Source organism: Fusarium odoratissimum (assembly GCF_000260195.1).
Source record: "Fusarium odoratissimum NRRL 54006 unplaced genomic scaffold supercont1.44, whole genome shotgun sequence".
NCBI lineage: Eukaryota > Fungi > Ascomycota > Sordariomycetes > Hypocreales > Nectriaceae > Fusarium > Fusarium odoratissimum.
Window position 1 is genome coordinate 18,466 of NW_022158725.1, and position 13,875 is coordinate 32,340.

The 13,875-nt window shown below is 47.3% G+C and overlaps 6 protein-coding genes across 7 annotated transcripts; 2 read left to right on the forward strand and 4 right to left on the reverse strand.

Annotated features, from left to right (window-relative positions):
* Positions 1-80: 80 nt before the first annotated feature.
* FOIG_14738 (uncharacterized protein) lies at positions 81-1,863 on the reverse strand. The gene is made up of 2 exons (XM_031216020.1): positions 484-1,863; positions 81-425 (listed from the first exon to the last, which is right to left on the reverse strand). The coding sequence occupies exons 1-2, from the start codon at positions 1,795-1,797 to the stop codon at positions 153-155; spliced, it is 1,587 nt and encodes a 528-aa protein (XP_031054161.1). The 5' UTR covers positions 1,798-1,863; the 3' UTR covers positions 81-152.
* A 428-nt stretch (positions 1,864-2,291) lies between these two features.
* Positions 2,292-4,467, reverse strand: FOIG_14739 (uncharacterized protein). The gene is made up of 3 exons (XM_031216021.1): positions 4,284-4,467; positions 3,807-4,238; positions 2,292-3,752 (listed from the first exon to the last, which is right to left on the reverse strand). The coding sequence occupies exons 1-3, from the start codon at positions 4,395-4,397 to the stop codon at positions 2,325-2,327; spliced, it is 1,974 nt and encodes a 657-aa protein (XP_031054162.1). The 5' UTR covers positions 4,398-4,467; the 3' UTR covers positions 2,292-2,324.
* A 233-nt stretch (positions 4,468-4,700) lies between these two features.
* On the forward strand, positions 4,701-7,065 carry FOIG_14740 (uncharacterized protein). Of its 2 annotated transcripts, XM_031216022.1 has the most exons (6): positions 4,701-5,270; positions 5,326-5,636; positions 5,703-5,742; positions 5,790-5,920; positions 5,971-6,468; positions 6,519-7,065. In XM_031216022.1, the coding sequence occupies exons 1-6, from the start codon at positions 4,858-4,860 to the stop codon at positions 6,755-6,757; spliced, it is 1,632 nt and encodes a 543-aa protein (XP_031054163.1). In that variant the 5' UTR covers positions 4,701-4,857; the 3' UTR covers positions 6,758-7,065. The 2 variants fall into 2 exon arrangements, with proteins under 2 accessions (XP_031054163.1, XP_031054164.1); XM_031216023.1 differs by lacking the exon at positions 6,519-7,065 and having other exon boundaries at positions 5,971-6,516.
* A 1,093-nt stretch (positions 7,066-8,158) lies between these two features.
* FOIG_14741 (uncharacterized protein) lies at positions 8,159-10,068 on the reverse strand. The gene is made up of 6 exons (XM_031216024.1): positions 9,676-10,068; positions 9,582-9,618; positions 9,441-9,520; positions 9,005-9,381; positions 8,880-8,956; positions 8,159-8,823 (listed from the first exon to the last, which is right to left on the reverse strand). The coding sequence occupies exons 1-6, from the start codon at positions 9,862-9,864 to the stop codon at positions 8,441-8,443; spliced, it is 1,143 nt and encodes a 380-aa protein (XP_031054165.1). The 5' UTR covers positions 9,865-10,068; the 3' UTR covers positions 8,159-8,440.
* Positions 10,069-10,366: 298 nt separating this feature from the next.
* FOIG_14742 (uncharacterized protein) lies at positions 10,367-11,861 on the forward strand. Its single transcript, XM_031216025.1, has 2 exons — positions 10,367-10,895; positions 10,942-11,861. Exons 1-2 carry the CDS (start codon positions 10,467-10,469, stop codon positions 11,272-11,274), a joined length of 762 nt encoding a protein of 253 aa, XP_031054166.1. The 5' UTR covers positions 10,367-10,466; the 3' UTR covers positions 11,275-11,861.
* FOIG_14743 (uncharacterized protein) lies at positions 11,516-13,315 on the reverse strand (the record flags this gene model as incomplete). Its single annotated transcript, XM_031216026.1, has 5 exons — positions 11,516-11,861; positions 11,915-12,182; positions 12,240-12,582; positions 12,642-12,904; positions 12,958-13,315. 5 exons carry the CDS (start codon positions 13,313-13,315, stop codon positions 11,516-11,518), a joined length of 1,578 nt encoding a protein of 525 aa, XP_031054167.1.
* Between the last annotated feature and the right edge of the window lie 560 nt (positions 13,316-13,875).

Here is a 13,875-nt window from a genome sequence, read left to right on the forward strand (position 1 = left end):
AAATACGTCACTTGTACTGTGAACCTCTTAACGACGATCAAAGCCTAGTTTGGAAGAAATAGCATTTCGAAGCGCTTCCAAAGTAGAAATGGCAAATCCGTCTGTCTTGAATAAACTACTACAATATAATTACAGCTTAGTTCATATGTCTTCTAGACCTCTGCATCTATCTTGTTGACCTTCGAGTGATTGTCATCTCCAATCTTAGTTCCGCTGGCTTCTTCGACTCCACTGACAAACAGCGCGTCTTCGTCAAACGTAGGCCCCTTGAAGTTATGCCTTCCATCAACAAACCATTGAATCGAAGAAACAATTATGATGGCGGCAAATGCAACTACAGCGTAGTTCATGTTGGAGGCTGTGACATCGCTAACGGGAGGGAAGAGGAGGAAGACGGTTATGACGATCGTGTAGGCGATACCGACCTGGATCAAGGGTTAGCAAAAGTCACAAGCATGGATTCTTTGCTTTGGGTGTACTTACAAGATTGCAGATCCAGCCGAGCCACTCTGGCAGCACAAAAGGTCGGTTGTCCAATAGTCCCTTTCGTCCCTGGAGACAGTTGATGGCAGGAGTGACGGCATATGAGATGGAGAGAGCGATGACAGCAGCTGAAAGAATGGCGTTCAGTGCACTTGTTGATCCAAGGTAGACGAGTCCAAAAATGATGACGATCGCGTTGGTAAGCAAAAGCGCGTTGACTGGAATGCCCCATCGCTGGTCAACCTTGGCAAACACTCGGGAGAAGGGCAGACCTCCATCACGAGCAAAGGCATACAGAATACGAGTGCTTGTGGCCATGATACCAAGGGTACCAAACACGAGGCAGATCATGGGGAAAAGCAGCAGGCAAACAGTGCCAGCCTTGCTGTTCGTAGCTTGTAGGTAGATCTCAACGAGAGGACCAGTTGGGGAGGCGACGACCGCATCCACATCTTTGATGACGAATAAAAGACAGACAAGGAAGGCAAAGCCAGTGACGAGACCCATGGCAACACAAGCGACCATGATGCGAGGTCCACGAATGCAGGGCTGGGGAATCTCTTCGATCATGTGCGCAACGGCATCGAAGCCTGTGAGTCCAAGACCACCCTGCAGCAAGCCCAAGAGGAACGCGACACCACCAGGCCAACCAGTGGAGTTGATGAATTCTCCGAAGACAAAACTAGCGGGCTGGAAGTCAGGGGCGCTAGTAGCCAAGACGGTGATTGTAGTAGCGAGGAGACCGCAGACAGACCAGATCAGCGCGATCTTTGTCATCATCGGCAATCCCGAAGCGAGGAATAGGTTGAGGAAGAACCCCAGGAATGTGTATAAGAGGAACAGCAAGAAGTACTGCCATCGTGTCGGTGCGAAGTCGGGGTCGTACATGGTGATGATGCCTAGAAACAATTGCCCGCCCAAAACACCACCAGAAGCAGACAGAGCGACCCATCCACTAACATTAACCCAGCCGGTAACCCAAGAGACAATGGCGACCCATTTCGGAGGTGAAATGATAGCCGCCCAGTGATACTGCCCAGCGCTGGTAGGATAACAAGAAAGAAACTCGGCGTTAGAAACAGCTAGTGACAAACTGCCCACTCCAGCTGTGACCAATCCCCAAATAACAGCTGTAGGTCCACCGCTAGGCAAACCAACAGATAAACTTGACGCAAGTGCAGTCCAGGAATTGAGGATGGAAAAGGCAAGGCCAAGCATAGAGACAAAGGAGAAATTTCTCTCCAGCTCCTGCTTGTGGCCTAGCGCTGCAAGTTGAGCAGCATCGCGTGCTAGATCAGCGTCGTGATTCTTCATATTATCGAAAGTACACTGGAAAGAAGAATAAAGGGCGATGAGTTCCACATGGAGAAAGGGGTGAAGGTGGATTTTGAGGTGTTGATAATAGACCTACTGACGGCGGATGGAAATATGCGATTGGTTAGTTGAGGTTGTCTGATTGGTTGGTGGTAATCGGCCGTCGGGGGACGATAAGGGTGATAGTAGTTGTGGGGAGAATGGTCCACTGGGTTATCGGAGATTGCGGGGGAGCTACAGGGTTCAGGTGGGAAGTAATAAATTACTAAAGTATAAACTTTATATAATAAAAAACAGTACATAACTTTAACCCTTCTAATCTTTAAAAATCCCTTATAGTATTTAATTATAAATATAATTAGCTTATAATTATAAGAATATTTTATATATTACTATTAATAGTACTTTAATACTATAAGGTAAGTAGCTTTAATAACTATATAGCCTAGTTATTATAAAGGTAAATTATAAATAATAAGTTTATTAGTTACTTTGTAATGCAGAGGATAATGCTAGGATCTTATAAATTATCGCGCAGAGCTTATCTCAACCCTATTGGATTGCCCTGGATTCCGCGCAATATCCTCAAGTGGTATATTCTTAAGCCTTTCCAGCAGATGAAATCTCTTACTATCTTCATTGCTTGGAACTGACAAAGAGCGGCTGTCCGAAGAGGTTACCGAGACAGCATCGGAGTGTGGGGTCTCAACCTGAAGCACAGGTGAAGGAGGCAAGTTCCGACCGTCTGCTTCGTGCTGCTCAGACACCGTTTCAACAGGTTTAGTCTTTGGAACAACTTGCACATCTGGTAGATACCAAGACAGCCAAGCAGATACAAGCATCAAAGGCATTAGAGCAAGGAGCCGTATCCCAAGACTTTTTTCCTTGTCCCCGTGCCTTGTTGTAAAGATGATAACGCGGATAATAACAGCACCGACCTTGCCTGAAGCTGCGGCTATGCCGTTGAATGTTCCTCGATAAGTAGTTGGGAAGATCTCCGCGGCTAGCACAAAGATGAGGGTGTTGGGACCCAGATTGAAGAAGAATTGAAGGATGCCATAACAGACGACAGCGGCGTGGTGAGGATCGCTAGCTTCACTACCAAGGAGCGTCCCTCCAGCGATAGCAAGAAGGACTGTGATGGCCAGGAATGTCGCAATCAGAATCACCTTTCTTCGGAAGAAGTCAATAATAAGGATTGACCCGATGCTACCAACCAGTGAGCCAATAGAAACAACAACAATGGATCTGATGGCGTTTTGCTCGATCATATTTGAAATGGTGTTGTTTGGATTCCAATAGTCTTTGTTCCATGGGTCATCTCCGCATCCTTCAACACCATCACCGGAAGCCCGTCGAAAGTGTCGCATCACTCCAGTGGGGGAACTTGGATCATGAACCAACGTGGCCAACGTATTGCTCAAGTCCATCGTCAAGCCGTACCAGGGAACATCCATGATAGCCCAGAGAAGGGATATGAGAACCAAGGGTCTCCATCCTTTCTTTGGCCCAGTTAAGTAATCCCACGCCTTTCCGTACCAAGCGTACCACGGCTCTTCTTCATCCTTTGATCCGCCTGTCGAAAGATCGGTCTCTCTACCAACCTCTTGAATGCTTTTATTCCGTCCATACAGTTTCATCGCATTTGAAACACCTTTACGTGGATCCTTCATGATTCCAGCATAGAATCTTGGGGTTTCGGGTATGGTTAAACGGAGCAATATAGCGATAGCTGCAGGAATAAGAGCAACTCCAACTGTCCATCGCCATACTCTGTCTATCGCTAGTCTTCTTGTTTCTTCATCATCACCCGGATTTGACCCGCGCAAGGCGCCCAAACTGACTGTGTAAGATAGGAGACGTCCTACTGATTGCATGGAGAAGACTGCCGAGAGCATGACTCCCCTGGATTCGGTCGATGCCCACTCCGCAGTAATGATACTGGATAGAGGATACTATAAATGTTGATTAGCTCGAGCTCCTTTCTACAAGATAAAAACAAGATTTACTTCTGCCCCTATACCAAATCCGAGTAAGAACCTCCACCAGGCTATCCAGGAATAGATATTCATTGAACTTCTTGTAATTTTGACGGCTGTATAGCCTTCAGAAGCCTGCGCCATGCCGATGGTAGCGACAATCAGAATCGTCAACTCGGCTCCATACCACTTCTTTCTTCCCGATCGATCAGCAAGATGTCCCATCAAGAGCATCCCCAAGATCGTGCCTGTCAGGGTGAGTTCATCGATGATGAGGCCAGGGTCTTGCCCGAGCCTGTTACAAGGCGGATAAACATAAAACAGGGCAATGGACAAGATGTCAACAGAAAAGAGAGAATAAGAGGACGCAAGGAAGCCTGAAGCAGCGACGAAAAAGACTCTGATCTTGAAGCCGCCATCGTCGACGATCTTTGTGATTTGCTTTTCGCGTTCACGCGTGCTCTGAAGGGGGATTAGCAGCCGTTGGCTTAGATAGTGGACACTTACATAGTCGATCTCGACTAAATGTTTCACTTCCTCGTTGTAGTCAATCCAGAAGCGACATCGTCTTCTAGACTTCTTTGCAGAATTAGACTCGATGTGCGTAGGATGGGGATCCATGGTGAAGTCGATGCATAATAGAGATAATGAGCGAAAATTGGAAGGGCAAGGGGTTCGTGATTTAATTAACGGATCAATTGGTACTTAGGCTGACAGGGTCCGCCGTCTGTTGTATTCTCAGCCGCAGTCATTCCACTTAGTCGTAGAGCGCCTTGCTTACATATTTATCCCTCGAATCACAGAGCCCCACACAACCCCGTGGGTAAGACATTGGACCATCGCCATAGATATTATAAGAACCCCAACAAAGTGGCTGCATTGGCGCCGCATTGCTTGCCACTTCTAGGCAGATTATATCGGAGGTGATAATGTGACCAAGAAACGGATTCCTCACCCCGGATCCTGCGACAAGACGATCGCTACCCTGATTTTCCCACGGACCCTCAGGGACTTTAACTTCGACAAATCTATCACACAGACCCACGCTTACTGCAACTACTTACAACATGTTCCTGCAAACATGGATCCTGGGACTATCTTAGCGGTTGTCTCACTGGTACTGCAGGTTATTAAACTAGCAGACCAGGTTATCGAGAGCTTCGAGCGACTCAAAAACGCTCCACAGGAGCTTAGAGACTTTCGACAATCTGCCGTGCGGCTGCAGCGTCATCTTGAGGCTCTCCAAAATGATGTTTCATATTATTCCTTGGCAAACATCTTGCATGAGGATGATGTTCACGAGATCGAGGAGACATTGACGTTATGTAAAGAGCTTCTTCAGCAACAGGTTACTTCATCGAAAGGCCTGGTTGTCACCACTGTTATCAGAGGTGTTTGGACATTTAGGAATAATCAGAAGCTTGTCAAGTACAAGACTCGTATTGATGCGCACTATACCCAGATTCTGGTGCCCTGCTGGTTAAGTTCTTTAAGGCAAGCCTTCTTTTCTAGTTCACCACAAATATGTTACTTATGAGGCTGTTTTTAGTGGCAGGAATAATCCCAACCGTTCTCTAATATTGTGCGAGGAAGAGGATACGACCGTCATCACAGAAACAGGCAATAATACCCTGATAGACTCAGCCCAGAATGTGTCGCCATCGCAATACCAAGTCGCACCAGAGCATATACAACAGATAACCAAAAAGCTTGACAAGCTCAAAACTGCTGACGATAAGGAAGCTACCGAGCAGACACTTCGAAGCATCGACTACGAGTTGAGAACATGTTGGACAGAGCTGGGCCTAGTGGAGGAGGACGTCGACGATCCCATCGACTACCCAATGCCAAGCATTAAACGTATGGCTGACTTTCCCTTCAGCTTGAGTGCGGGGTATAATTAACTAACGGGTGTACGCACTACAGGTCGATCAACACTCAGTTATGAAGACGCACCGACTACATTGTACGTGGTCGTAGCGGTATAGTCCCTCTCGCACTGACCTTTACTAGGGAGTTGGAGAGTGCACCGCAACAGCATAGACGACTGCGCCTCAGACGACTTCATATCATGGCTCGAGATGATGAGTCTCGCATCTTGCAATATCAGAATGACGATTGTACTATACACGTCACACACGTCGGTACCGTTGTCCATGTCCCACCAGAGAAGACTCTTGACTGACCCGCTTAGTACCTTATGGTTCTATACCTTGGACTCGTAACAAGTCCTCCAAGAGAGTTTCTTTTCTCAAAAAACATCTCGTCACCGTTGTCGACAGCGAAGGCTACCATATATATCGTCTCGATCCAAAATACAAGTTCGAAGACCGTGAAGCTTGCGATAGGTTCCAGTCCACACTTCGCGAGAGAGAAGTCTGCGGCGCTTTTGAGGCTGTCGAGATAAAAGTCGATGGTCGAATCGCTGCTCGAAGGCAAATGCTACGGTTCTGGCGTAGGGTTGAGCGCAATGGCACGACGACCAACACCATCACTTACTACATATCATCAGGGACCTCGGCTGGAGAACATGATGAGATTAACCTAGCCGAACTCCAGAGTTCTGTCACAGTCCCACGTATTCGACGTCTATCCTGGGACATTGGAAGGAGAGTCGAGTCTAACTCAGTTGATCTCATGCCTTCTCTACGAGGTTCGAGGCAGTTTCATATAAAGTTCGAAACCGATGAAGGTTAGTGTTTCATCTCATCTTCTAAATAGCTAGACCTAACTGTAGGTTAGAAGCAAAGCAGTTTAAAGAGAGGTTCTCGGTTATGCAAAATGGGGGCTTCTCACAACCTCCGTCGCTGATTGGCGATTGTTCTACTAGAGCAGAGTCGACTCTAGCAGGCACGCCTGTAATGGGACCAAAACCAGATCTAACCGCAGTGCCAATTATTGCTTTCGATACAGGTGCTCAAGAGGGACTTTTCGAGGAATGGAACACGGCTGTTTTCCAGGCTGGAAATCATAAATCTTAACATAAACATCGAGGAGTTATTGGGTTCGGAGTTGGATTGCTAGTGGGTTGATCCGAGCTTAAGTGCAGCTTTGCACGGATGATTGACTTTGAAGTATATACAAGGGTCAAGTCAGAACATGATAGAAGCCCCGAAGTTTACAGGCGGCTAATTTGGTCAAGGGATGAATACTGAACAACGTAGAGTGTCCCAGCATTAAGCAAAGCCACGTTTCCACCACTGCGACGTATTAACAGCTGCATTATAGCTAAGACTCTCTCTCGTTTATCTTGATATTCATAATGAACTATATCATGAAAGCCCCTGAGTATGACGAAACAAACCTGGGCTTGCGTGTTCAAGACTGTATTAAATGGCCTATTACTTCTAAAGGGACCATTTGTCCAATATCTCCAGCTTGTATAGAGGGATATGAACTAATCGGTGTCGACTATGATAGGAATACTAGAACCTAGACATAGCCTACTACTTAGTGGGCTGATATTGGGATAGGAACGTCCGTAGTTATTGCTTGTACGCCGTCTTCGAATATAATCCCCATGGCCTGTAGGGTATAGAACTTTTTACTAGTAAAGGTCTCGTTGGCGGCAAAGGAATATAAGAGAGCTATTCAGTGATGCATAAGACCGGATATTAAAAAAGTAAGAAAAAGGCGTGTGTATTGGGAGAGGAGAGTGTTACGACGAAGGCAAAAGATTTTATCTGGGACAAAATCCCCCAAACCTGTGAATGTCTTGCGGCATAGCTGATGCCAGAACTTTCCATCAAACGTTTTAGCAGGTGACCTCAATGTTAACACAGTGGGTAGATCACTTACCCCCAGAAACCAAGAACAGTGTAACAGGCGCTTATTGGCCCGTTGAGATGCGACCAGTCTTCTGAATGGCTTAAGCCAATAAGGAGAGCTGTGACGGCTGCGCAAGCATGATTGAGTCGGTTGCAGATGAATGTTATGAACCAGTAGCCAAGTGTGCTGAAGAATCGAAACAGCACATCCCCTAAAGATAGATTTGATAACCTTAAACGCGTTTGTTTTTCTCTTGTAATCAAATGGTTCTTGGGAGGAGGTCCGCTCATCGCCGCATCCATGATCAGATACAAAATGATAATCTCGACAACCTTGGCATTTACGAGGCGGGCTCGTGTTGTTGCGCGTCGGCGCATGTTTGAGATCTCCCCTCGTACGCCAACACGCCGTAGGTTGAAATACATACCTGCAGCCCGAAAAAGAAGGGCAAAGTGCCGACGTGATTAACCTATCCCTTTCCGTCTTGGTGAATAAATCGAAGGTATGAATTCGCGAAATGAGGATCTGCTCTGTGATGGTGTAGGGTATCTTACAGTCATTCGATCTAGAGATATTGATTCCTATTTAGATATCACCTTCTAGACATTACAAATAATGATTTTAATTACTAGACTAAACTTCCGTTCCAGGATATTGCCCCATCCTCTATTCTAAAATAGCTCATGGCTGATGGTCGCGGTCCGCTTAGCTCCAAGAGATTCACAGAACTGGCTCCGTTCAACTTGACGCATTTCTGGCGTGCTTAGAAGAATGTCCCCAAAGGGAGCCACTTCGCTGGCCTGAAATTATTGATCGCTGTGAAATGTATTATCCCCCAAATACTTATTAAGCATGATGCATCGAATTGCCTATCCCAGTATAGTATATCCTTCTCTTTACGACTCTTCCCATCGTATATCCTTCTTCACCGCAATCGTCCCCAACGGAATTTCATCCACCGCCACCCCTTTCGAGTGTTCCACCACCGTATTATGCTGATTATGATACGTCTCAGGCCACAAAACAGGCTCCTCAGCTGAATCATTATCATGCAGTCTGCGAAATGGTCCATCCTTGACAGGACCTTTCTGTCTGTCTGCTGACTTTTGGCCACTGCCCCCAATGGTGATGATTCCTTCCTTACTGCGATCTTGTGTAGTCTTGGTGATGAAACGGCCGAAGAGAACGTATAAAAGCGGCTGCATCGTGGGGAGACAGGCGCAGAGGAGTCCGACCGATGGTTCGATCACTGTCCAGATCCAGGGTGTCGAGATGAGTTCTGTGCATGTCAGTCAGTATGGCACCGATCGATAGCGAAAGAGATGAGCTACTTACTCGTGAAGTCTGCTTCTTGCCCGGCTTGGAGGAGGGCAACAATGTACTTCAACCGAATGCAACTGATGATCACGATCCTGTACCAGATGAGCACGTGCCCGTCTCAAATTCAACTAGAAACTTACAAGCCACCGAGCAGAAATATTCCCGCGATAGCAATCTTCTGCGACCTCGGTACCTGGACCTTTGACACCTCAAAAACAGGCAACGCGATAATCATAGCGTCCATCACAATATTCGGGATCGAGTTTCCAATGAAGAAGCGATTCTTATCCAGGCAGGTACCTTCTTTCATAAATGGCTTCCAGGCTTTGTCGACGGGCGAGCATTGGAAGATGCTTGCGAAAATGATGCCTATCCACCACGAAAAGGTCATTCCACCGAGGATGTATCCGCCAATTCGCATGGATTTCGTTGGGAAGATTCGGTAGTACATTAGGAGGATGCCGACCTTTATGGTGCAGAGAACTGTGCCGTAGACGAATTCGGTTAAAACTAGACACTATTTACGAGGAAGGCGGTTAGATAACTCGTATTGCGACGGTGAGGATAGTTACATGCCAATTGAGCACGTCCAAGTCGATTCGGGTCTTGCATCATGTTGACCGCCAATGGTTTGCCAACGCCGCCATAGGTTACAGCTAGAATGTTGCAACATTAGTTTCGTCACGGCATGCAAATCAATTGTGCAAGGGAACGTACATGCGATTGCAACTCCAGCAGTAGCCCAGAGCAATGGCTAGAAGTCTTGTCAGCGTTGGGAGGCAGAAAGGGATTCAGAAACCGCAAATCTTACCAGTGATAAGAGTATCATGAAATCGTCACGTTCGAGGGCCATCCGCTTTCGATGGCGAGCCCATACTCTAATGGCTACAACACCAAGAGCAAAAGGTATCGACACGGCGCTTACTATGATCAGCGAAGGCCCTTCATTATGGTTCAAGACCTCAGGCGGAAGAGATGGAGTGGAATTATTGCCAGACATATTGCCGACAGTAATAATGAAGCTATAGCAAAGAGACTAAATCACCAAAACCGTTAGGAACGGACACGGGGAGCGAAACGTGAAATATGGTTTGGACTTGGCATTAAATTGTGACCGAAATGGGAGTAGACTTAGGGAAAGCATTGAAACAGCCGATTCCTGACTCGTTCATTCCTCAGTGCAACATAACGCGGCAGACGCGGGTCCACGGCATTCACAGGAACCATGCCCACCACGAATACAAGCCTATAAGGCGTAATCAGGGGTCTCGTACCAAACCCGCGGTGTTAGTGTGCGGAAGAACAGGGGTGGAAACTCTAAATCGAATGTTGGCCCATTGAAGGATTTTCAGCCGCGGGACCTCACCTCACTTCCCCTGACCGATCAGTCAAGCTTTCCTTCCTATGAGGATAGGTACGGGGATGCATTACGAGGGATCCACGTGGACTGCTTTATCAGCTGTTTTCTGCAGTGCGACGATAGCGTGCATCATGATATTGTGGCTAATTATAAGACCGGCGGTTGGTCCCGTTCATGAATAATGTGAAACATGCAGCTACATAAACTTTGAAAGATCAATAGACCAGCGAAGAGTATCGATCATGAGCGAGAAACCAGTTCTACTTTTTGTTCATGGAGCATGGCATCCCCCGAAATGCTACGACGCCATCAAAACCGCCCTCACCAACCTCGGCTACGAATGCGTCATCCCCAAGCTTCCCTCTGTAGGCTCTGAAAGTCACGGCGTTACGTGGGAAGCGGACAAAGCCAAGATCATCGAGACAGCAGAGCCATTCTTCAACCAAGGTCGACAAGTCGTTCTCATCGCTCATTCTTACGGCGGCATCCCCGCGACTGCCGCGACGCAAGATCAGGGAACGGAAGAGCGTGCGAAACGCGGCTTGAATGGTGGATTCCACTCGATTATTTTCTTAGCTGCGTTTGCTATCCCGGTCAAGGGCTGGGATCTCATCACGACTTTTGGTGGGGCTTATCCTCCATGGTTGCTGGCTGGCGAGAAATATACAAAGGTGAGAAAGATCAATGCGTTTGCGTGATGTCGCTAATGCTTTGCAGAATCAAATTACTAGGATGGCGGAGGGAGCGAGGGAAAGTGTGTACAGTGGTTGTACCGAAGAAGCGATAGATAAGGCTTTGGAGTCTACGGAACCGCATTCTCAGGATGCGTTTGAGACGAGTCTGGATTTCATCGCATCGGATATCACTATTCCGAAGACATATATCATTTGCGAAAATGATCAGCTTATCCTGTTGCCTCTTCAAGAAAAGCTTGTTGAGTCAACGCCTGGGATGAGATCTGCAAGGCTGGCGGCGGGTCATAGTCCGTTCGTGGAGAAGACGGAGGAAACAGCAGAACTAATTGTGAACATCATCGAGGAAGAAGTTTAGATAGATTAGACTAGCATGAGTCATGAAATAGAAACGAGACTATCGGTCCTACTTGATAGGATTGAGCTCGTCCTTGCAGGGCTGTAGTGCCTGACATATCGGCCAACATCCGTGCGGCTCCGCAGATTTAGCCCGCGATCCATCCATCGGTCCCGCAGATAGGTTCCGCAGCCATGATTCATGAACCCTGAACCCAATTAGGAGAAACAATGGTCTTTAATTTTCCTGGCACTTGCATTGTCTAATTATTCCCCGTCGCAGCGCCCCAGATCCAAGCTGCCCAGCTTCCCAACACATACACGAACAGCGCAGCGAAACAAACCTTGCTAATCATCCTAGCCTTCTTGCCAGTGGGTCCCTGGCTCTTTGCCTTGCGGTCATTGATCATATCTCCGCGCAGGATCCGCTGCTTTCGTGAGAATTGCAGGATTTGTAGGTCAGGAGCCCAGAAGGTGCCGATCAGCATTGCTAAAGATACAACGGTAGAGGCGGTAGCGAGGAAGACATAGACAATGGTAACTCGATCGTAAGAACCATCGTCGGCATCTTGGATGACGCCGGTGATGATGCGGATGATGATATTAGTCCTGAATCTGTCGTCAGCCATCAAAAGATTTGCGGAGAACTGGTATTGACTCACGCGTTATTCATCGTCACCTTGGCAGCATAAGCAGTACCAAAAACATCTTGATGCCACATACTCGTTCGGATCCCCTCAATAATAGTCACAGGGCCGAAAGTCTTGAAGATGGCGTAGAAGGCATATGAAGCCGCTGCGCTGCTGGTCGTAGTGCCCCAATTGATAAGTCCCATCGATAATAGCATGCCAGTGCCACAAACAGCCATTTGCGTTACACGGTGGCCGTAAGTGTCGATGACAGCTCCGATCAAGGGACTGAGGAAAAATCCTACATATTTTGATTAGTACCTCGCCTCTGAGTAGATGACTGAAGGAGATGGCTTACCGGCATACTGCGACAAAGAGGCATACCAACCCGCAGCCACAGCATCTACTCCAAAACGATGCTCGGCTAGTTCAGTAGCGTTTTGAGAGTAGATATTGGAACAACTAGTTTGCACCATTGAGAAAAGCATGATCGTCCAGAAGACCCACGGCAATTGGATGATCTTGTTAAAGTCGAACTTCTTGTTCTTCTCAACAAGTGCCTCTCCAGTCGCCGGATCAGGAGGGGGACGAAAGCGCTTATGTGCAATCTTCGTAAAGAAGAAGAAGACAAGTGTGCACAGGTTTGTGAAGAAGGCGACGCATGCACCGATCCAGAAGACCCAAGCAAAGTTTCCGGTATTCTAATAAACAAGGAAGTCAGTTCCCATGTTTTTCTATAGGAGAATTTGAGATCTCATACCTTAGAAATGACGTTGGCCGTGGAGCTTCCAACAAAACCGCCAATTCTCGCGATGCCGATCTGCAGACCTATGGTAGTGCCAAAGCCTCCACCAGGTGCAAACCATCCTGCAAAAACTCTGTAATACGCGATTTGAGTGGCAATGTCTCCTAACGCTGCAGCGACTTTGCCAAAGATCATGAGCGGGAAGGACCGGCATGTCGCTGCGCCTGCGATGACGAGAGCGCCCGCTGTCATGATCAGGTTTCCGTAGAGCATGGCACCTATATATATCGGTCACGGGTGTCACACTAGAAAGCAAATCAGCAGAACTTACCAGCACCGCCAATCCGGTCCGTCAGAATACCAGAGGCCATCATCAATAATGTGACCAAGAACTCCTCACTAGCCTCTAGCAGTGCGAACTGTGTGTTGTTGATGTCTAATTCCTTCTTGATGGTGCTCTTCAGTGACGATGTCAATCGGGCAGACCAAGAAGCTCCAAAGCTGATCAGACAGATGAGCAGGACGGAAATAAGCCTCCAAGTCATTGGAACGATTGTCCGATCGTCTGCATCCTCAGTTCTAGAGTCAGAGACGATATCTTCGTCGACAGCGGCTTTTTGAGCTATTTCAGAAGGAACTTGTGTCAATGCTAAAGAAGCTTCATGCTTCGCAGGATTTGGATCACTCATAGTGAAGGATTGAATGAATTGACGTAGAGTAGCTTAATACCAGGAAAAATGAGCTTCATGAAGAGCCTCTTGCTAAGAGTGAAGATCCCATCCTTATGTAGTCACAAATGCCCTCATTTTCGTTCCTTTCCGCTATCATCGCACCGTTCCGCGGCATTTAACTTTTACCTCTTCTAAGCTAGAAGCACTAGGTTTTAAGCTTCTTTCTCAGCCTCCCTTGGCAAGCTAACACCAATTTTAGGCGTCACCGGCGTGTTGCAATAGGGTGGAAAGGTGACAACTGGGGTCCATTGCGCGAATTTATACACGCTAGAGCATCAGGGTTTATCTAGTCTTAAGCTTCTTTAACGTCAGATGGATCATCTGATAAGAAATATCTTATCCGATGGATCTGATAAGCAAGAAACCACTTTCGGCAAGGGTTCGCGTGCATTTACTTGGCTTGGCAAAGAGGGTAGAACGAGAAGAAGTCGGGCTAATAGCGAGCCTAAACCGAATCGATGTCAAAGCGAACATATTCTTGTTCTAGAACCTCTTCTGGACTCCACTGGAAAGGCCGC